This window comes from Suncus etruscus, chromosome 9, assembly GCF_024139225.1.
Source record: "Suncus etruscus isolate mSunEtr1 chromosome 9, mSunEtr1.pri.cur, whole genome shotgun sequence".
Taxonomy (NCBI): domain Eukaryota; kingdom Metazoa; phylum Chordata; class Mammalia; order Eulipotyphla; family Soricidae; genus Suncus; species Suncus etruscus.
Genome location: NC_064856.1, coordinates 57,350,659 through 57,372,885, shown reverse-complemented (window position 1 = coordinate 57,372,885; position 22,227 = coordinate 57,350,659). Strand labels below are relative to the sequence as shown.

General features: G+C 34.6%; 1 protein-coding gene across 1 annotated transcript; it reads right to left on the bottom strand.

Annotated features, from left to right (window-relative positions):
• Nucleotides 1-15,068: 15,068 nt before the first annotated feature.
• On the bottom strand, nucleotides 15,069-16,004 carry LOC126018529 (olfactory receptor 1030-like). Its single transcript, XM_049780658.1, has one exon. The coding sequence runs from the start codon at nucleotides 16,002-16,004 to the stop codon at nucleotides 15,069-15,071; it is 936 nt and encodes a 311-aa protein (XP_049636615.1).
• Between the last annotated feature and the right edge of the window lie 6,223 nt (nucleotides 16,005-22,227).

Below are 22,227 nucleotides of genomic sequence, written 5' to 3'. Positions count from 1 at the left end.
AATAAGGACATTATTGAAATAATGCTCAGAGACAATAGAGATGAGGGCCGGAAGGACCTCACAAGGAAGTACACAATAAGAAGTATACTTATTGGGCCTGGAGAGATAGTACAGTGGTGTTTGCCTTACAAGCAGCCAATCCAGAACCAAAGGTGGTTGGTTCGAATCCCGGTGTCCCATATGGTCCCCCGTGCCTGCCAGGAGCTAAGCTATTTCTGAGCAAACAGCCAGGAGTAACCCCTGAGCACTGCCGGGTGTGGCCCAGAAACCAAAAAAAAAAAAAATAAGAATTATACTTATCAATGAAATACAACTAAGAAAAATTATAAAGGAAATATTCATATCCCAGGTTTCCCTGCCTCACCACCTAATGTTGAGATAAAACCAGACGATACCTCATGACATCCTGACTTCAACATAGGATCTGTGCAAAAACCAAGATCTCTAATTACATAAGTCTGACTGTGGCAACCATGATTGAGAAATTTTCCTGGGATCAAGAAGAATAACTTTATCATTAGACAATTTAGTATGCCTGGAACTGGTAGTTGGTCTTATGGCAGAATGCTTCATAGTTAGTGACACCCTGATTTTAGGTCAAAGTTGTTTTCTTTTATTTCTCCCAACTTTTATTGCACCTTTGCAAAAATACTGCCACTCCTCTTATCTATTAGACAGGTGCTCCCACCTTTTTTATAGAACATTGGAACATGGGTCACTTTGTTTTATCTCATATTTCTGCCTTTTTCTATAACATTAAGAAGAAAAAAGAAAGTATGGGGGCCAGGGGCCAAGTGGTCTCAGGTGCATTGGAAAAAAAGACAAGGAGAGAACTAAATATCCAAGCCAAAGTTAACAATAATAGAATCAAGAGATCCAAACTATAACAATCTAAATTTTAAATGATCCTGTTATACTGGCAGGTCAGTTGGCATAGGGTGGTGATATAGGATGCACTCTTGGGAACATTGGTGAAGGGAGGTCAACACTGTAGGTTGGAATGGTCCAGATTTACTGTAAATCTAAAATTCAACTATGAAGGACTTTGTAAATCAAAATGGTTTCAATAAAATAAAATATATTTTAAAAAACAAGTGATTCAGTCGTGAAAATAAGTGCAATCAATATGTAATAAATAGCTGAGTCATATTTATAGTACACACATACCCATATAGTAACACCTCTGCTTAAAACTTTCCAATTTTCAGGCCCAGAGAGATAGCACAGCGGTGTTTGCCTTGCAAGCAGCCGATCCAGGACCTAAGGTGGTTGGTTCGAATCCCGGTGTCCCATATGGTCCCCGTGCCTGCCAGGAGCTATTTCTGAGCAGACAGCCAGGAGTAACCCCTGAGAACCGCTGGGTGTAGCCCAAAAACCAAAACCAAAAAAAAAAAAAAAAAACCCAATAAAAAAACCCAACTTTCCAATTTTCACAATCAAAATAATTACTATAACTGACATTGAATACCCTAGAGGCTTAGAAATCAAGTATTTCACATGTAATTTTAATATGATTTGTTGGCAGTGTGATCTTCTTTATAACAATATATAGATACATTCTATAGGTACAAACAGATATTCCTTTTGGGTTTTTAGTGCTTCTAGGATTCAAGTAGTTTCTTGTATTTTGGATTATTAAGATGGAGTTCAGATCCTCTCTTGAGCTGGAGGCTAGCTCTAGCTGCATGGGGCTTGGGGAGACCCCATGTGGAAGGCCTTCTCCCTAACTTGGGTGTGCTGGGAGCCTTGATAGGCCCCCAGCCTTCCCCTCTTCTGCCCCCGGCCTCCAGGCCTTCTGGTGTGTGGGGTGTGCTGAGATTTACTCAGTTGCGCTAAGTTTGTCACAGGCAATTTCTGACTAGTCCACATATGGAAAACCGCGCAGGGCAGCCCCCGCGAGCACTGTATGTATTAAGAGTATTCCTTATCTCTATGTTATGTTTTGCATATCCAGAATGTCCATTTTGTATTCTGCCCTTTCCCACACCCCTACAAAGCTCATTTTTACTACTTAACTCTCTCACCACCCCAAACATCACTAACTGACATTACTCTTTAACTTCAGTAGTGCACAATCCTTATCATAGACCAAAGCCGTGCATTGTTTGTGACAACCCCAAACTGTTTCAAAAGACATAAAATGGACACGTATTTCTTTAGAATATTTTGTGTTTTTTCTCTGACAGCTATAAGTCTTCTCTTATAAAGTGACAATTCTAACCACTTTTTGTCTTCTCATTATGAGCTGTTCAACAAGGAATTTTGGTGAAAGAGTCCCCCAGTTTAATGCTTATGATTGAACCATGTCAGGGGGATTATTGGACTTGTTCTTATGGCCCCCATATGTGCCAATAACGCCTCGTGGCATTGCTCCTTTTTTGCATAGGCACATTAAAATGGGAAAATACTACACATACAAATAAGATCCTATCTAATAGAAATTGGAACACACAAATCTTGTACTGCAAAGGGACCTTACACCCTGAACATTGACATAATGACCTGGCACAGGCCTCAGAAGAAAGGGCATTTTCCATTCACCCCTGAACCAGGGAAGCCATCCACGAAACATCCAGGTTTGTCTATAATATCACCTGGAAGAAATCCTCTACGACAGAAGACACTACCATTGCTCATACATTGACCTGCTCAACAGAGACTTCCCTTAACACTAAGAAGACTTAACAACAACAACGATCTGCTTACAGGACAGGGCTCTCTGCATTGCCCTTTAATGGTGAGGTGAAACGAGAAGACACCCCACATCCTGACTTCAATGTAGGATATGCAGATTCCAGGATATTTAATACAGAAACATGATACCAACAACAGAGACTGTGTGAAAAATAAAAGTGTGTTGGCACTACAGACAATGTCTTGGATTGGACGATCTAGCTTGCCTGGAGCCTAGAGTTGGTCTTATGCCAGGAAACTTCAGGGGTCAGGTCTCTTTTATTTAGGCCAAGGTTATTCCTTTCTATTCCCCTCATATTTTGGTGGGCCTATGCAAACAACAATTGCCACTCTAACACCGTTTCTACTGTGCTCCTTTGACTCTAATCCTTAAAAAAAAAAACACATTTAAAATTTGAGGTTAACTTAAGCTAATATGCATGCTCATGAAAACGTAAAAAATACTATGCCTCTGTTTAAGGAGTTACGTTAGTTTTATGGCTTTAGATTGCCTTGAGTGCTGTTAAGAAATATTATAATGTGTTACAATCTGGGGACTTGAGGGACAAAGTAATTGTACATGGATTCTGTTTTATTTACCTTAATGTTCTTTGGCTGAAAGTTCAAAGTTAAGATATCAGTAAGGGGACTTCTTCTGAGAATTATGTTATGGGTGATTGTCCTTCCACTGTAACTTTACCTTGTTCTCTTTCTTTGCATCTTTGTTCTCATAATTAAAAAAAAATTAAAAAAAAAGAAGATGGAGTTCAATTCTCCCAGCATGTCTCCAGAAGCTTTAGAAAAAAACTGGGAAGGCTTCAGGTTCATAGTTGCTGAGTCCAGAATACATCTCAATTTTGGTTAACGTTGATGTCTTAAAATATAAATATACTTTGAGATGCAAATAAAGGATTCATCACACATAAACAAAATGCCTTCTGAATCTTCAATCAGCCTTGTAAAAGCATCATTTAAGCAATAAAGTCATTCAATTTCAGCATTGCTTTCCGTTAATCCTGTGTACAGTTTTGTTTTAGCTTTTCTCACATCTACTTTTTGTAAGTGTTTCCCATACTTAGAGAATATTTATGGGAAACACAGCCTTCCCCTTAGGTATTAATAGCTTCTTTACCCAGGTATAATTTATAATCTCTTTCCTGTTTTTTATATTAACAATATTTAATAAAAGCACACAAGATACATTTTAGCCTCTTCTCCATTTTTTGTTAGACTGTAAGACTCTTACACCTGAGGATTATGTACAAATCAGTCTCATCCCTTCACTATTTGAGCTGAGGACAGAGGAATCACAAATGAGAACAAATTTGGAGATAGATTCCAAAAAGCCAACTTGTTAATTCAACTTCTTACAAAGATCTGATCTTTGGCCTTCACTGCATAGAAAGTATAACTTTATTCTGTTGTTGAGTCTTAATTCAGGTATTCTGAATTTGTCACTTTGTCACTTTGACAAAGCTTGAAATAGCTTTGAGCTTTGAGTATTGTAACTCAACTACAAAAGGAAAACTACAAATGTATTTTCAGTAACTTAAAAACACTCTTAGGCAGTAGGTAGAGAATCAGAGTAGAAAGTTCTGTTCTGTTCTGATCCCTCTCACATGAACAATTCTTAGATGACAGTATAGCATTGGAATAGCTTCTGTTGCCTTGACAAACTTCTTTCTTCTTTAGCTAATTCATTTGATTTTCCAGAGGCACGTTGTTCAGAAGTATGAAGAATTCTATGATGTTCTATGATGTCCAGTATCAGAGAATGAATAAAGGATAATAAACTCAAGAGAGGCTGAGGATCAAGGAACAATTACAGAACATTTCCTGTCCTCAGTAAGCCCACAGTCCTGTGTAGGTGACATACATGAAAACAAATGCTTTCAAAATAGGTGGTAGGTTCAGTGGAGAAGGTCTGCAGAGAAAAGAGTAAGAAGTTATATTTTGGTTTGCTCTAAATTTTTTTTATTATTATTTTTACTAGACTTACAGTTTCCAGCTGTCACTGCTTTTATAACAATGATGGGTACACATATAAAATATGTATCCAATGCAGAAATAGCACGTGATTTTTACAGAGTTTGCAAAGCCTAGAAAGCCTAGTTTTGAGTTGTGAGCACAATGTTTTTTCAAGAGGGTACAAGTGCTGTAACTTCCTAATAATATCCTCATAATTTTCTCAATAACAGGATTAGTATTAAATCCCTAGGGAAAATTGCAAGAACCCATTTTCTCAAGTTATTTAAACCTAGACTTGACAGACTCCCCCCACATTTATACCATAGTGGAACCTGGTGACAAGATATTCAAGAAAAAGTATGAAGGTAAAGGACTTAGTTGTAATTCTCAGATATGTTTTGAAGTCATGTCCTAAAGTTATAATACATAGACATTTTGTTTGACTTATAGAAGGGAAAAAGTCATGCCTGAATTCACCAGAGGGTATGAGTAATATAATTGACAGCTGAGGTCAACTCAATTTTAACTCAATATTTTTATTATATTGACCTTGAATATTGCAGTCTTATAGCTATCATATTTTGAAAGAAACATTAAAGGTTTTTAATAAAATAAATTTTGCTTATTTGTATCTTTTTTGCAAGTGTTTATTCATTTATTATTGCTTTTTTGTTAGTCAAGCAGAAACTTGTGAAAGTTTAGGGCTATTTCCTTTCTTTTTTGAATTCTATAATTTTAGCAATTATTAGGACTTCATATATCACATCTCAAAAATTGGTTTTCACTTCAAAACTAAAGTTCTAATAGGATTTAAATTGTCAAAAAAATTGGGTCCACTCTAATGCTTTTTGAAACATGTCAGTAATTCGATCCTGTAGCTTAAGAAAATAGGAGAATATGGAACCGAAAGAAATTGTAGGGCTCATACATCTACTCTGATGTGAATGATTTGTTAGAGCGGGCAGCAGGAGGAGGGCAGCCTCTTGTCATAAGGAACCTCAAATATAATTCTTTAGAAGAGAATATGTGTACCTTGCAGAGAGCCTACAAATGAGCTTTATTTTAGTCCTAATTTGTAGTTTTGAACTTGAGAACACCGATTATAGTACAGATAGAAGACCACGTAAGTTATACTGTGTATGGATAACTCCTAGCAGCTTGACGCCCATCCTCAGCTTGCCTTGGTAGCCCAGAGCTGGGTTTTCAGGTAATGAGAAAAGAAAGGGAAGCATTTAGACCCTGTGGTCTTAGGAAGTACCTACCACAGCACCCCAGAGAAGCTTAGCCAATTTATATAGATACAGCAGCATAGATTACAGGGTTTGTGTGTTGTAGTCAGTCCCCACTTCAATGACTTAAGTTTGAATTAAAATTTCAAACTATTTTTAAACCACATGTAGGTCATTCTAATTCTCATTTTTTTCCTTAAAAATAAATAAGGGAAATTGTAGTAAACAAAGCTGGAAAGCCCTGAGGTGAGAGTCAGGACTTGTTGCAGCTCCTACATTGCTGTAAGTCCTCCCCATTGCATCTGACTCCCACCTGGCATACTGTCGGAGTCAAGAAATGTCCTTTAGTTGCCCTAAAATCTTCTATCTGCATCTGTTTTATAGAATCTGTTATTGTGTGATGAAGTGAGATAGGCATGAAGAGTGCTTTGTGCCCATCCTGAAGGGGAGCAACAGCCCATTGCTGATTAAATCCAGTCATTAACCCCGTTATTAGTGGTTCAACTTTTGGGTTGATATCCCTGGGATCTTTTGAGCAGATTCTTTTCATGTCATTTAAGTCTAACACACTTTAAGGAAACTAAAAATATTAGTGGCAAATTTAGGCAGGAATGACAGAGATTTCTGAGTTCCTAGGCAGCCTTCAGATTCTAGCAAACAGGCATATAAAAACAGTACATATAACTTCTTTCTTTATTTCCTAGAGTCCTAGAAACCAGGGAAGATTAAAAAGCAGTAGTCACAATCTCATGCAAAACTAGAAAACTTTTAGAGAGAGGGAAGTGAGGTGATATTTAGTAACTGGAGGCAAAACTGGTCTTCTGATTCCCATTTTGATTTTTCTTTTATTGTGCTAAATTTAATTTTTACTATTGTCTAGACAATGTTTTGGCTGAAATATTAATACATCTGACTATGATAAAGATTATGTATAACATTTATTAAAAATATTAAAACAAAGTTCTATGGCTAAAGGCACTGTTTTAGGCATTTAAAGATTTAGCTACTTTCTCTGGTCTTTTGGAGCAGACAATTCAGTCAGACATAACTGAAAATTCTGGGGTTATCTTTCACTTCTCTATCATTTCACTCATTTTCTTTCTTTTCTCATTTTTCTTAGTGATGTTGGTAACATCTTTCAAACTTGACCCTATAGCTAGGCTTGGCCATGGACACTAAAAAGTAATTTGAAGTAAATAATGTAGGGTGGAGTCACCATTGATGATTTAATATTATATCCAAATAGGGTCAATTTCTTATTTTTACTTGCTAATTTATAAATAAAAAATCAACTACAAATACACAGGGATTCTACCACACAGAAAGAATCAATAATAATCATTACTGTGTAGTTCACATATTAAAACTTTTATGTGCATCATTACTCTTTGCACATAAACTAAAAGCATTTTATGAAACTAAAATATACTTACATAACTATTTTAAGTGATACTTCGTTAATTCTATAATCATATAGTATTTTCTCACTATTTTATCTATCAGTCAATATTCTTTATTGATATATTCATATAGAAATTTAATTTTTAACTGTAATTAGATCGACTGTTATAAATTGCAAAGTACACAGATTGGTGTATGTCTTGGAGTTTTTTCATTAAGTATATTCTTGTAAAGGAACTAATTTCACCTAAAGAGTGCTAAGGCTTTTGGGGAATATCATTAAATTGTCCTCTGATAATTTTAAACAAGAAAAGTCTAAAATCATGTCTTTATGTCCTAGTACTTGATTTTTATTTTGTAATATCTTTTCCAATCTGGTAAGTAAAGCACAAGCGCATTACTAATAGTCCAAAATATTTTTCACAGTTTAGACCATTCTTCTGTGTTCAGTCTAGCAAATATTGTTCTATATCTTATTTGATTATTTTAAGGTTCCATTTATTATATTGAGGTGAAATACTCTTAAATTTATTAGCTATTATGGTTTCTGGGCCACATCAGGCTGTACTTAGGGTTTACTCCTGACTCTGTATTCAGGAATTACTCTTGGAGAAGCTGGAAATTGAATCTGGGTCAGCCATGTGCAAAGCAAGCACCCTACTTGTTGTGTTATTTATTCAGCTTTTTAAGTTTATTTTTACATTAAGTATAAGATATAAAATTGAGTTTATGGCTTTTATTTATTCTAATTTACTAATAAATAATTTCTCCACTGATTTGAGTACCAATACTCTCATAAACTATAGTTTCCACAGATGTGGATTTTCTAGGGATCATTGAATAGAAGAGATTAGAATGACCCCAGGAGGTCCAAACATAAATAAAGATAAGAATACTAACAGAGATGCAAGGAAGAGAAGAAATAGTGCAAGAAATGTTTCATTAACGCATTGATAAATAATAGAAAACCTTATCTCTTCATTGAAGTGCAAAGGCAACAAGGATAGGACAAAACTGATATATATGTATTTTAATCAGATTATTTTGGGAAAATTTTATATTCAAAACTATGAAAAGCATAAGAGATTTATGAATTAGATTATGATAATTTTGATATTAAGATTTTGAGTTTGTTGTTCTGGCTCAGGATATATAAGGCTGTTTACATATATGACAGAGAAAGATATAGATAGATAGACATACAGAGATAGAGAAAAAGAAAATTAAGACGAAATCAGCTAATATTTATTAAGAATTTACTGCACTTAGTAGGTCATGTTGTATTTCCCTAGGTGATCCAATAGGATTCGGAAGTTTAATTCTTCATCAGAGAAGTAAAGACAGTCTCAGAAATAACACATCTGCATCTTCCTTGTTCTTTCTTTGCCTTCCTTCCTCTCCTCTGCTCTGCCTTTGCTTAGCCTCCTCATCTCTGATCTCCTTTATTTTTTATTGTGAGAGAAGGTGTAGAGTTCCCATCCTAGCAGCTGTGGGAAGATACAGAGGACTGGAGGGGAGAGAAAGTCCCTTAAACATCTGTAGGATTTTTACTCATGTGCTATTTCCTTTCAGTGTGGTCCAGGCTTACTTGTAATTACTTCTACTCTAAACAGAGGCCAAGAAGAATGAGCAGGAGAAAGTGAGAGAGAAACACCACCCATGCCCTGACTGTCCACCCACCCACCCTGGCCTTTACAACAGAGCTCACCTCAATTGTCTTTCATCGGCTTTTGTGAAGCCAACAGAAGTTCAGAGCAGTCAGTCCTGGGATCAGACTGCTGTCTTCCACAACTGTAGCTGTAACTAGTAGAGGAGTTCCTTGGGGCCCATTTGGAACATCAGATCTTTGTTTTGTAGGAATACGTGAGCTGCGGTGAAGCAAAGAAATGTCAGTGGAGATTCATCATGGATTTATTATGAATTAAGAAGACTTTTGTGGTTTCCTGATCTTTTGCAGCAACATTTTCAAGGGACAGTGTGTGGATGTTACAAATAATTGGGTGAAAAGGTACATTGGAATTGAAATTCCTGACAGTGGAAAATGAATTTATACTATTTTCTCTTCCAATCAAGAAGAAGAAATGAAGGAAAATTCACTATTCAAGACATATACTACTTTAATATTTGGCAGAAATCCTATTTTTCTGGTAAGATTATTTTTACTTGTCAACTGATATTCAAACATATATTACCTCGTTTCTAAATGTGGATTTATAGGAATTATCAGAAGTTAGCTATAGATTTAGTGAATATGGGCACAATCTTATTTGATAATATTCACAATTTAATGGACAGGGAAATATGAATAAACCAAGAGAAGAACTATTTGACAGTATTATAACTTCTTTTAAAAATTTTTTACTTCTTTATTCTTGCTTTATTATGTGCCTGTTAACAACTGAATTAAACTGAATTATTTGTTTTTGTGTCAGACCAGGCAATGCTTAGGGTTACTCCTGGCTCTGGACTCAGGAATTACTCCTGGTGGTGCTCCAGGGACAATATGGGATGCTGGAGATCAAGCCCAGGTTTCTGTGTGTAAGACAAGAGTATTACTTTCTGTTATTACTCTGTCCCCAGTATTTTAATTTCTGATTAATGCAAGTCAAGTGGAAAGTCTTACTCTTGTTGAATTGATGTAGCTATTATTTTGTGCCTCTGGACACTTAAGAACTCATCTGTTACCTGTGGCATACATAAGAAGGAAATGCTGCATTTGTGGAAGGTGTTAAAGCATTTTTTAAATAAAAGTGAAGTGACTGTAACTTCTAATCTAAATATGAATTAGAATGTTCTTTCAACTTTCTGCTTTACTAGAATTACTATTAATCAGACCTGCCTCTGAAGGATTTCTTATAAATCTAGCTACCCTCTTGCCAGGGGACATGAAAAAATCGATAGACATATTATTGACAATATTAGCTTTTAAGTGAAAAATGAAATACTAGGGCCCGGAGAGATAGCACAGCGGCGTTTGCCTTGCAAGCAGCCGATCTAGGACCAAAGGTGGTTGGTTCAAATCCGGTGTCCCATATGGTCCCCTGAGCCTGCCAGGAGCTATTTCTGAGCAGACAGCCAGGAGTAACCCCTGAGCACCGCCTGGTATGGCCCCAAAACCAAAAAAAAAAAAAAGAAAAGAAAAAAAAAGAAATACTAGTAATAAAGAGATAAGAATATTTTTAAAAAGAATATGATTTAAAAATGTCACAAAAACCTCATGTGGAAACCTACAAATGGACCAAGGAGCTCTCTCTACTCTTGGGCAAGTATGAGAAGCGTGAATTTGTGTAGCATCATCAGCTGAAGGTGACCAGAGGTGAATTGGAGAGTGTTTGAGCCCTGCTGGCTCATTGTTCTATCCTGTCTCCTTGTATCACATCCAACGTGATCAGTGAGCAGAATAGACTGTAAGAAAAAACAGAAGCTGGGTTTCTGAGGGTCCAGGTGTCAGAGTGGTCAATGCTTCTAACAATGAAAGTGAGCTTGTAGGAACAAAACAATTTCTTCCAGGCCACAGAATAAACCCTCCTGAAACTTCTCTTAATTAAATTGCACATGATGGCAACTGAGATTATTATTATTTGATTTTAAATGGCATAAAAGATATAATTTGATGATCTTCTTCCTTGTCCAATTTGCTGCATTTCTGAGATGGGAGTTGTTAATACAAACAAACATTAGTAAAATTACAATAGGAAAGCTTAGAAAAATAGGTTGAATCACCACTTTTGCAGGAGCCTATACCTCTAAACTCTGACATTACAGCTCCTTACTTTTCTGGTGTATGCACCTAAATGCAGGCAAGAGCTACTCGTTAGCATTGAATTAATGTTTTTCTGTACCAAGAAAAGATGCTACAATTTTACATCCAGGGAAAAATGAAAGATCTGGGGTGCATATTTAATATTTTAAAATTACTCAATGTCTAAAGTATTTGTATGTAGACAATAAAAAATGAGAGTAGTATTTGCCCTCTCATGTTTCCATTTCCATGAACTAGCTAAAAAACACTTTGGCATATTTATAAGCATGAAAATTCAAGATTATTAACTAACTTAATACTTTAGATTTAAATAATTTTAATGTATGCTAATTGAAAATGTCAACATTTTATGTACAAAAATGAACAGATATTTACATGCATTTGCACATGACATATGCTTTTGTGACATATCAGATTTCTCAATGAAGATTGTCTCTGAAGTGAATTTTATTAAATCACATATGTTTTTAGAATTTACATGAGGAAAATGTATTTGCATTTTTTTATTCATATAGCAAAGCAGCTATTTTTGCTTACAATTCAATATCAGTCTTAAAAATTTACCTGATAATAATGAATTTCATTATTTTGTAACTTACATATGGAGAAAATATTTATTTAATTTGGAACAATGATACAAAGATTAGTCTAATTATTATGGACATAATTAGATCATTCTATTTCTAATTGAAAAGGGTAAATAATTATGAAGATTTTACTTATGGTTGATATATTGTTATTTTTAATCTTTAAGTGATGTAGAGCCAATGATTGGAGCATGTAAACAATGGTTTGGAGAGTTCTGCACTAGACTTTTCTTATTCTTTGTTTTTTGGGTGGCTTCACAATGCTCAGGATTTATGCCTGGTTCTGCCCTTAAGGTACTCCTGGTAGTGCTTGAGGATCCATATGTGGTTCCAGGATTAAAACCAGGCCGGCTACATGCAACACAAGCATTATACCCACTGTACTATTTCTCCAGTCTCTGTCAATTTTTAATTATTTGTTTTAATTATATAATTAATTAATTATATTTTAATAACCATGAGGGGCAACACCTCATGGTACTCGAGGTTTACTTCTGACTTTGTTTTCAAACAAAGGTTTATTCTGGTGGTTCTCAGAGGAGTATGTTTGGTATCAGAGTTCAAATATGGGTTGGCCATCTACAAGGCAAATGCCTTACACACTGTCCTATTTCTTCAGCCCCTTAATCTTCTCTATATATCCCCAAGCAGGGAGATACCTTTATTAGAATGAAGACCCTTACTGGGGGAGAAATAGAAATATTAGTTCAAAATTTAGTTTAATTAGTTCTTCATCCCTAAATCATAGTTTATAGGTTTTTGGGAAATTTAAGAAAGCATTAAAGTATATCTTTATCAGTCCATTCTGTAACATTTAAAATTTTTACTTTGTTTTTCAGAATGTCCAAGAAGCACAGGAACAAAGTATACCAGTTGACGAGCTGAGGAAAGCATTATAGAGAGTTTCATGTTTTTATAAGTTTTCTCTAAGAGAAACTGAAGACTTGATATAACATACGGAGACCAAATATTCCTAAAAATTTTGTGTTTAATTCAGTTGTTAACAGGCACATAATAAAGCAAGATAACTATTTACTATTTTATTTCCCTTTCTAAAGTAAACTGACAGAAAATAGTCTGAGAAAAAGTTAAGAAATGATTACTTTTCTTTGAAAACATAATTTCTCATCTAAGAATTGGTGACTTGCTCATTTTCTATAATCTATTAAGAGCAATCTCTGTTTTGCCTGTCATGTTCCATTGATAACAACTTACTACCATCATCCCATATACCATATGCATTTCTCACTAGTTACATATTGTTGTCTTCATGTTCTTGACTTGAAAATGTCAAGGAATATTGAAAACCAGTGTTCCAGTCATGATCCCAGTAACCTCTTTTTGTTTATTAGTTTTGAGCCACAGAACCTTTTGTGATCACTATGCCTGCCTATCCATTGGAATGAGGAATAAATAAGAAGAGCTCAGTTCATTCAACAAACAGTTCTGATGTGTCTATACCAGGAGCTGGGGTAGGTGCTTTAGTACAAAATGCAGTGTCCATCTGTTTTGTTTTGAGGTCCTTCTCATCTAACACTCTGTCTCTGTTATTCTTTAAAATTATTCTACTCACTTTTTTTTTATTCTTTCAATTCATTATCTGGTTGAAAACCTACCTGGCTTGCTTCATACTTTTCCTCATTCATTTCTTTATCCAGGCAATATACTTCTTTTTAACTACATACAACACTCCATCCCCAAATGTTTAGTCAAACCCTATCACCCCTCCAACACACAAAGGTTTTGAGTTAAGTGAAACAGCTTATACATATTTCACTATTTAAATTATTCTAAATTGCTTGATCCTAACTAGTAAACATTATTATCATATTTTCTAAGACTTAATTGGGGGCAAAAGTGACCCCTAAATTTCCTGATTAATTTTATATTTATTTGAGTTTGACTGGTAATATGTTCTTAGCCATTAAAAAGTAAAATGGGAAAAGAGAAAATACAGTGGGTAATTTGTTTGTCTTGTATATATCCAACCTAGGTTCAATTCTCAACTGCCTATGCAAGCCCATCCAAAAGTGATACCTGATCTCAGAGCTAGGACTAAGACCTGGTACTACCAAGTGTGGACCCCAAATTAAAAACAAACTAATAAGTAGAAAAAGTAATCATATTTTAAAACAGAGGGAACAGTAAATTATTTTTAAATTTGAATATCTTGAGAATTATTTTGGAAGTATTAGAATCAATTCTTGGAAAAGCAATAAAGTACTTATATTCTTGAACCTCCAAATTAAAGATATTTTTATTTTGCTTATATTCACTAGTGATAGGAAATTGGGCTGGAGTGATAGCACAGCGGTAGGGCATTGCCTTGCACACAGCCAACTTGGGAAGTACCAGGGTTTAATTTCTGGCATCCCATATGGTCCCCCAAGCCTATGAAGAGTGATTTCTGAGCGCAGAGCCAGGAATAACCCCTAAGTGCTGCCAGGTGCAAAAAAAAAAAAGGAAATATAAAAGTATATGTATTTATCTCTCAAATTGAATTCTTAGATTTGTGGAAGCATTTTTTCATTCCTTTCTTTAGTTTTGTTTCTCATTTATGAACAACTCCCTCCTTCTCTTCACACACATTTAAAAACATCACTGGTATCTGCACTTTCCAGAGTCTAGAAAAACTCAATTCTATGGATAAATGATACTCTAAAATTACAGGGGTTGCACTAGCAGTGCTTGGGGTGGACTGGGACCATTACTGGTGATGCTCAGGGGATTGTGTAGCTCTGGGAATCAAATACAGGGCCTTGCACAAGTTAGGCATATGCTCTATCATTTGGATGGTCTCCTCTACTTTGATTATCCAGTTTCATCATCTGTAAAAGTACTCTAAGGTCTTTTTTATGTCTTCTTATTAAACATTTCTTCTAATATGCAATAAATCAACCTCAATATTTATATAATATATAGTTTCCTATTATCATACCTAATAATGCTATAATAGTATGGCTTCTATGGTTTTGTTTTGAGCTGTAAGTTAACTAACTTTTGATTAAGAATTTTTGTCATCTGATTTGACTTAATCACCATTTATAACAATATATCGTGAAGAAATATGTTTTAAGGTTAACAAGACATTTCCTACCTTTAGCCACTTGGAGTTAAAAAATGTTTCTAACAATGTAGATTTTCATGTGTAAATATTTTACTCAGACTTATTAATTTTTACCTAAGAAGTAATAAACCACTTCATCTTCAACATATTAAGTAGATCGTTATGAACACTTGCACTATAAATAAATTCTTATTACTCAGTGTTAATTGGTAGGAATTAAATATTACCATGTTAATAAAATGACCCAATGCAGTTGGTCATTAAAAAGTCTAAATTGGATTGACTATTTTTATATAGTAATTGACCTGATAGTTTTAACTAGGTCAACTATACATTATTATTTTGCCACATTTTTTACAGTGTTACATTCTAGTAACTTACTAAGAGTATTTTCCCTCTAGCATTTTTTTCAGAGTGTCTTTTACTTCTGTATTCCTCAGACTATAGATTAGCGGGTTAAGCATGGGAATTACAAGACTATAAAACACAGAGACCACTTTGTTTTGCTTCCATGAATTTCCTGTGTTAGGTTGCCTTACATACATATAAAACAGTGTCCCATAGAAGATGATGACCACAATGAGGTGAGAGGCACAGGTGGAAAATGCTCTGCACTTGCCCGCAGAAGACTGTATTTTTATAATGGAATAGAGGATGCAAGTGTAGGAGATGAGGACAGTCAAGAGAGAACCAGAGAGATTCACCGCAGAGAAGATCAAGAGCTGTTTCTCTTTGCTTTGGGTGTCAGAGCAGGAGAGAGCTAGGAGAGGAGGATCAGCACAGTAGAAATGGTGAATAACATTGGAGTCACAGAAAGACAACTGGAAAGTCAAAACTGTCTGTATCACAGAGTTGAGGAAGCCATAGGTATAGACCCCTATTACCAATTCCTTGCAGACTCGTTGTGTCATAATGGCTGTGTAAATCAGGGGGTTGCAGATAGCCATGTAGCGGTCATAGGCCATTGTGGCCAGGAGGAAGCATTCAATAGTTGTAAAAGCACTAGAGAAGTATAACTGAGCAAAACAACCTGAAAAGGATATAGTTTTTTTCTTCACCAGTAAGTTTTGCAGCATCTTGGGTCCAATGGAAGACGAGTAACAAAGATCAATGAATGCCAGATGGCTGAGAAAATAGTACATAGGGGTGTGGAGTTTCGAATCTATCTTGATGAGAAGAATCATGCCAAGATTTCCCACCAGAGTGATGACATAAATTACTAGGAACACCACAAATAGGGGAAGCTGAAGTTCTGGGTGGTCTGTGAATCCCATGAGGACAAATTCTGTCACTGTAGTCCAATTGCTTCTTGTCATTGTGTTTTCTTGTTGGAAAAAAAGCAGAAATATGGCTTCAAATGATTCTATATTAAAACATAAAGTCTTATTATCTTTATAGGTGATTAACAGTAATAAAAATTTTACTTCACAGTCCAAGTGCTTAATGAGTACAATAACCATGAATCTGTTAAAATAGACTCAGAAAAACCTCAGTTTATTTAATACAAAATAAAAATGTATTGCAAAGTGGCACCAACACTCTTAAAAAAACATACAAGAAGACTGATTTTTCCACAAACCCAAAGTTTTATGGGATTATAAATTTTTCCAACAGTGATGGTGAATCTTGGTAACTCATATTATCTTGATTTGTGTTTATATTTTTAAGTTTATGAATAGGGATGAGTATGTTCTCAATCATTTTAACATGCATTTCTCTCTATAAATAGTTAATTAAATTCCTTTGATAATTTTTCTATTAGTTGTTGATTTTCTAAGCATTTTTATTTTCAGAGGTTTTTTTGTTTATTAAGAAAATCAGCCATCCGACAATATATAATGCAAATTATTTTTAATTTTATCACTTGTCCTTTTATGCTGACATGCTATGCTTTTCTATGTGCTATGCAGTTAATGTTAATTGGCTTAATGTTGAATCTATTAATTTTATTCATTTTTTAATTTTCTCACATGAATTAGGTCTATCTTCTTCAGTTTAAAATTATTTTAAAATAATATTATTCTAGGGGCCAAAGCGATAGTGTAGCGGTAGGTTGTTTGCCTTGCATGCGGCTGACCCAGGATGGGCCTGGGTTCAATCTCAGGCAACTCATATGGTCCCCCAAGCCAAGAGCAATTTCTGAGTGCATAGCCAGGAGTAACCCCTGAGCATCACTGGGTGTAGCCCCCAAACCAAAAACAAAACAAAAAAAAACCTCATCCTATTTGATAATTTTATTTGATTTGTCTTTGATCTATGAAAAACTTTAGAAATATATTTGTCTCTCCAAATTGATAGCTACATGTTCTAAAATAATTTGTTGTGGATTACTTTCTAGTTAATTCAAAACTCTAGTCTTATTACATAATAAAAATTCATTAACACTTACATCAACTTAGATTCTTGTTTGCTTTGAAGTCTCTTCTACAATGAAACATTTAAAAACAGTAGCTATATAATTTAATTTCTTGTATATTTTTCTGTTATTATATGTATTTTCCCTAAATGAAGAATAACATTATTTTATCACTTTTCAAAAGGAATTCAAGTTGTACTTAGAATGCAAGTTCATTGAATATTTTCTTTAATTAAGGTATGTATTTAATTTATTAAAGAATTTTATAAGTAGTTTTGAAGGTTTCTTTAACATTTATAGACTTTCTATTAATTAATTAATTTATTTAAAATATATTTCCAGCTATTGTAAAATAAAATAGTTGTCAATTTTATACTTTAAGTACTGTTTCCATAGAAAGTTAAAAAAATTTTAAAAATTAATTTTAATTGGGGTCAGAGTGGTGGCACAAGTGGTAAGGCATCTGCTGGACCTAGGCTGGACCATGATTTGATCCCCTGGCGTCCCCCAACCCAGGGGCGATTCTGAGCACATAGCCAGGAGAAACCCCTGAGCATCACCAGGTGTGGCCCAAAAACCAAAAAAAAAATTTTTTTTTAATCGTCTTCCTTCTTAGTTATATCATTAAAACTTTTAAATTAATCATCTTGGTTTTTGTGTCTTCAAACACTAATTAGTATAAAATTATGTAAATTTCCTCCCTGTATTTTTTACATAGTATTTCATTTTCCCCTTCTCTATTTGTTTTAACTAGTATTTCCAGAGCAGTCTTCAAAAGTAATGCCAATTTTACCTTGCAACTTCTAGAAGGCTTCAGGAATGTAAAGATTTTAGGCAAAGAAAACAACAACAATATATCTTGCAAATGAGAAAAATAAGGAATCAAAGAACTGCAAATATTTGTTGTAGTTAAAAACAAGTCTTCTGGGAGCATTTGCAAGGTTTGGGGTAAGAATAACAAATGGAGGTCCACATATCCTATTTCTAAGTATTTAGAACTCACAAATGACTACAAATTAATAAAAATATTTTCAACAGATATGCCTGTAATAAATTGGACTATAGACTTGAGATATCTTTTTATTCCTGGGATCATAGTATGAGGATACTGTTTTTGGCTCACATAAAGGACTACACATATATGTATGTGCCAGCCTGCATGCTCATATTCTTACCACCCCTCCAAACAGCAAGCCCTTGGATCCTTTAAAGACTAGATATGTCAATTTTTCTGAGTTATCTGGGAAAGTGCTGGTAGACTCCAGGAGGAAATTAGAGGCTGACAAAAATAAAGATCCTGTTAACTGGAAATAGTCTGAAGGATGATAGAATGGACTTTATGTCTCTCAGGCCTTTTCTCTGGTGTGAGGCGTACTAGTTAGATGTTCAGAATTGTCTCAAGTCCTTTTTGCTTGGGTGTAAGGAGCCTGTGAGTACTAAGAAGAATGACTAGTAATCTTAGCTACGAGATTAAGATATTTTTATACAGGATAATGAATTTGACATTTGGTAGGAGTAGGCAGACTTTGAAACAAACTGAAATGGTTATTGCAAGATAGAAAGAAACTCCCCCAGAAAAAAGTGAATGGTGAGTTTGAACTTCAGGGAGGATTAATTGAGCAAGGAGTTGAGTGAGAATAGCCCAGTGCATGTTTGAGGAACTGTGAGCATCCTTTTGGACAAAAGTACATAACAAAAACTATTTACTGGGACCAGAAAGATAGCACAGTGGTAAGGCATTTGCCTTGCATACTGCCAACCCAGGACAGACCCAGATTCAATTTCCGGCATCCCATATGGTTCCCCAAATCTGCCAGGAGATTTCTGAGCACAGAGCCAGGAGTAACCCCTAAGCACTGCCACATGTGGCCCAAAACCAAAATAAAACAAACAAACAAACAAAAAAAAACCAACCCACTATTATTTGCTAGTGGGAGACAAACTGGGACTGATAATAGCATGCCATATTATGAAGAGTTTCAAATACTGGCCTATACAGTGGTGAATGTGACTTAATTGAACTGTGACTTTCCAGGTGGTCAACTTTCCTGGATTTAATCCTATAGTGTATGCAGAGTAAATTCAAGAGAGAGAGCTGTCAGTCAGCAAGGGAGACAAGTAGGATGTTTTCCATGTAAGAAATCATAAAGATTTGAAAGAGAGGAATGATGGTAGAAAAGAAGAAAAGCATGAGAAATACTCCATGGACAGCATGTCTATTGGCAGTTGATTGAGACTGAATTTTTAAGTCTGAGAAACCTGGATAATAATAAAATGAAAAGGCTATAATTTAATCTTGCTTTGTATCTTTTCTAAGGAGATCGATTACAATTTAATTACATGCACACAAAAATTAATTTTACGAAATAAAACAGTTGAAAGAAAATTCCTCCACTATGTTTATTTACAATGTGGCACAAGTAGTACTTTTCATAGAAACATAAATTTTGAATTAGCAGTGTAGTAGAAAGGATTGATGGCAAATTTTGATGAGATGATGAGTGTTTATCATAAAATCAGAGCTAGTAAGTTTAAATTGGATTGTATCGATTCACAACTAACATTATCAATCAATAACATTCAGGGAAAGAAAAGTAGGTAATAACAGAGATTCAAGGACATACTTTGGGAAATGTGCATCTTTATGGGCTGTTTTTAAGGGATAGCTTTGATACTCAAGCTAGCTCACATAAGGAAAAACAATAAGGAGTCTTTTAAGTATAGGCATTTTTTGACCTTTTAGTTTATAGTAGGTGTGACCTTTTTGTGATATGTTGTGTATATATTTCTCTCCCCTTTTCAACCTCTCTGTCTCTTTATGTCCCTTGCTATCTCTCTATCTCTGTCTCTCTCTGTCTCTGTCTCTCTGTCTGTCTGTCTGTCTCTCTCTCTTTCTCTCTGTCTCTGTCTCTGTCTCTGTCTCTCTCTCTCTCTCTCTCTCTCTCTCTCTCTCTCTCTGTCTGGCAGAAATGGAACCCAAGATCTCCCACATACAAGGCAAGTACTTTATTGTTAAACTGTATTCCTGATTATTCTTATCTGTTAATAGCAAATAATAGAACAAAAACAAACAGTGAGAGCTTCAGGGATTGTACTTAAATAGTATTGCTCAACAAAAAGATTCCTGTTCTGAATTTTGTGATGCCAAAAGACAATACAAATTTTGTTAATTTTTATTATTGATTAAGTCTTTCTGCTTCCTAATGGGTCTCACTTTCAATGGAGATGTGGACAGTCTTAAGAACTTTGGATGACCTTCCAAAACTGATGGATATATTCCAGTTTCAAAGCCCTTGTGATTTTTAACTATGTTAACTATTATCAATATGGTTGCACATTGGTCTACAAAGTTTCAAGATGTTTCTAAATTTCTAAGATCTGGTATTCTAATTCTTTAGATTAAAATTTTTTCCTTAACCATTGTCTTATACATAAATATATATCCTATAAACTTGGTTTTTGTATTCCAAAGCTTTCTATTCAAATGCCTTTTCTAAACAGTTATTACTCCAATTTATAGTCTTATTTTCTTCTTTGGCAATTATTTTTGAGATTACTAATAATATCAATGTTTTATCCATTAATTCTTAGACTATAATGAGATCTGACAATAAGTTCCTAAAAGAAGGAAAATACAAAATAATAATTATCAAACTGCAATTTTCTATCAGAGAGAAAATTTTGTTTTCTTTTCAAAATAAATGCTTATTATTGATATTTAAGTACATACCAAATTAGTGATTAGATTAGTAATTGCCTAAATATTTTAATGTGCCAAGAATGATTTTATGTACATTATTTTATTTAGTATGAATATAATTTTCCCATTTTCTTAATAAGGACCCATAACAAAAATATTCAATAGGTGTTCCAAATTCAAGAAGTAGTTAAATCAGGTCTGAAACCAAGTATGCCAGTTATGTTCAAACTGCATTCTCCCCTTTCTTTGGACTTCGGAGTATATATTAATTTAGGCATTTTTCTTTTTCTATATATTCTTTATATATTAGGCTTCTAAGAGAAAATTTTAGGCATATGCAGTTGAGTTTATAAATGCTTTATAGTTTCCTCAGATACCTTAACATTCATTATTGTGTTCAGTTTAATGTATTCAACATCTGATAAATCAGGTTGTTTAATTTTTACCATTCTTTCTTTAAACAATCTCATGTAACATTCTTAATTACAGAGAAGGAAGGGGAGCACTGCAACTGCTTTGCGACTGCAGACAGATAAGTATCTGTTTGTTCCTAGGAAGGTTTAACTCAGAAAATTTTGCATAAAATTCCAGAGGCTTCATGAGTTGATCACTGTGGTTTCTTAAAAATACACTCAAGAAAAAACATCCTTCCTTTTCCAACTAATTATGTCTCCACTTGCTTTTCTGATAGGATCAAAGAATACTTGTAAATTCCAACTATTTTCCTACTCCCAGAACTGAAACTTTTCTCTGGGCTACCTTGTTGTTTTGATTGTAACAATCTTAGAAGAAAATTCAACTTACCAAGCTCCTGCCTGACAGTCAGGATTTCCAATTGTCTTGGACGTGTCCTCTTAGAGTATTTCTGACCAGATAAACTGGCGTTTTCATGTCTGAATGGAAACTTGTTTTTGGTGCCACACTGACAAACCTGTATTTATAAAGTTAAAAGTGTAACGAGTTTGTTATCTTTTGTTATTCACAGCTTCCTGTGTACCAAGGGAACAGCTTATACCGGGTTTCTATGAGATATTTTACATTTGATTTAAACCACCCTTGGGAATTAAAATCCCTGAATCATTCTGGTAACTAATGATGACTCAGATTGTGATGCTGTGGTGAATTTTCAGGATGACTCTGAGGTCAAATACTTTTGGTACAATAATTAGAACTAGTCTTCCTTGTTATTTCAGGAGACATCCTGAAGATGAGGGTGAAGTGAGGGCCCAGTGAATTTTTGCTAAGGGGCTAAGCAAGGTTATGCAAAGATTCTGTGGTAAGAATGCATATGGAAAATATGTTTGCTTGCAATAAAAAGGTAGTTTGGGCTAGAACAGCTATTATAACAATAGTATAAGAGGGAAACAAACTTTATTTCTTTTTTTTTTTTTTTTTTTTTTGGTTTTTGGGCTACACCCAGTAACGCTCAGGGGTTACTCCTGGCTATGTGCTCAGAAGTTGCTCCTGGCTTGGGGGACCATAT

Excerpts from the sequence above, each read along its gene's own strand:
- LOC126018529 (XM_049780658.1), bottom strand. The coding sequence starts at position 16,004 with ATGACAAGAAGCAATTGGACTACAGTGACAGAATTTGTCCTCATGGGA.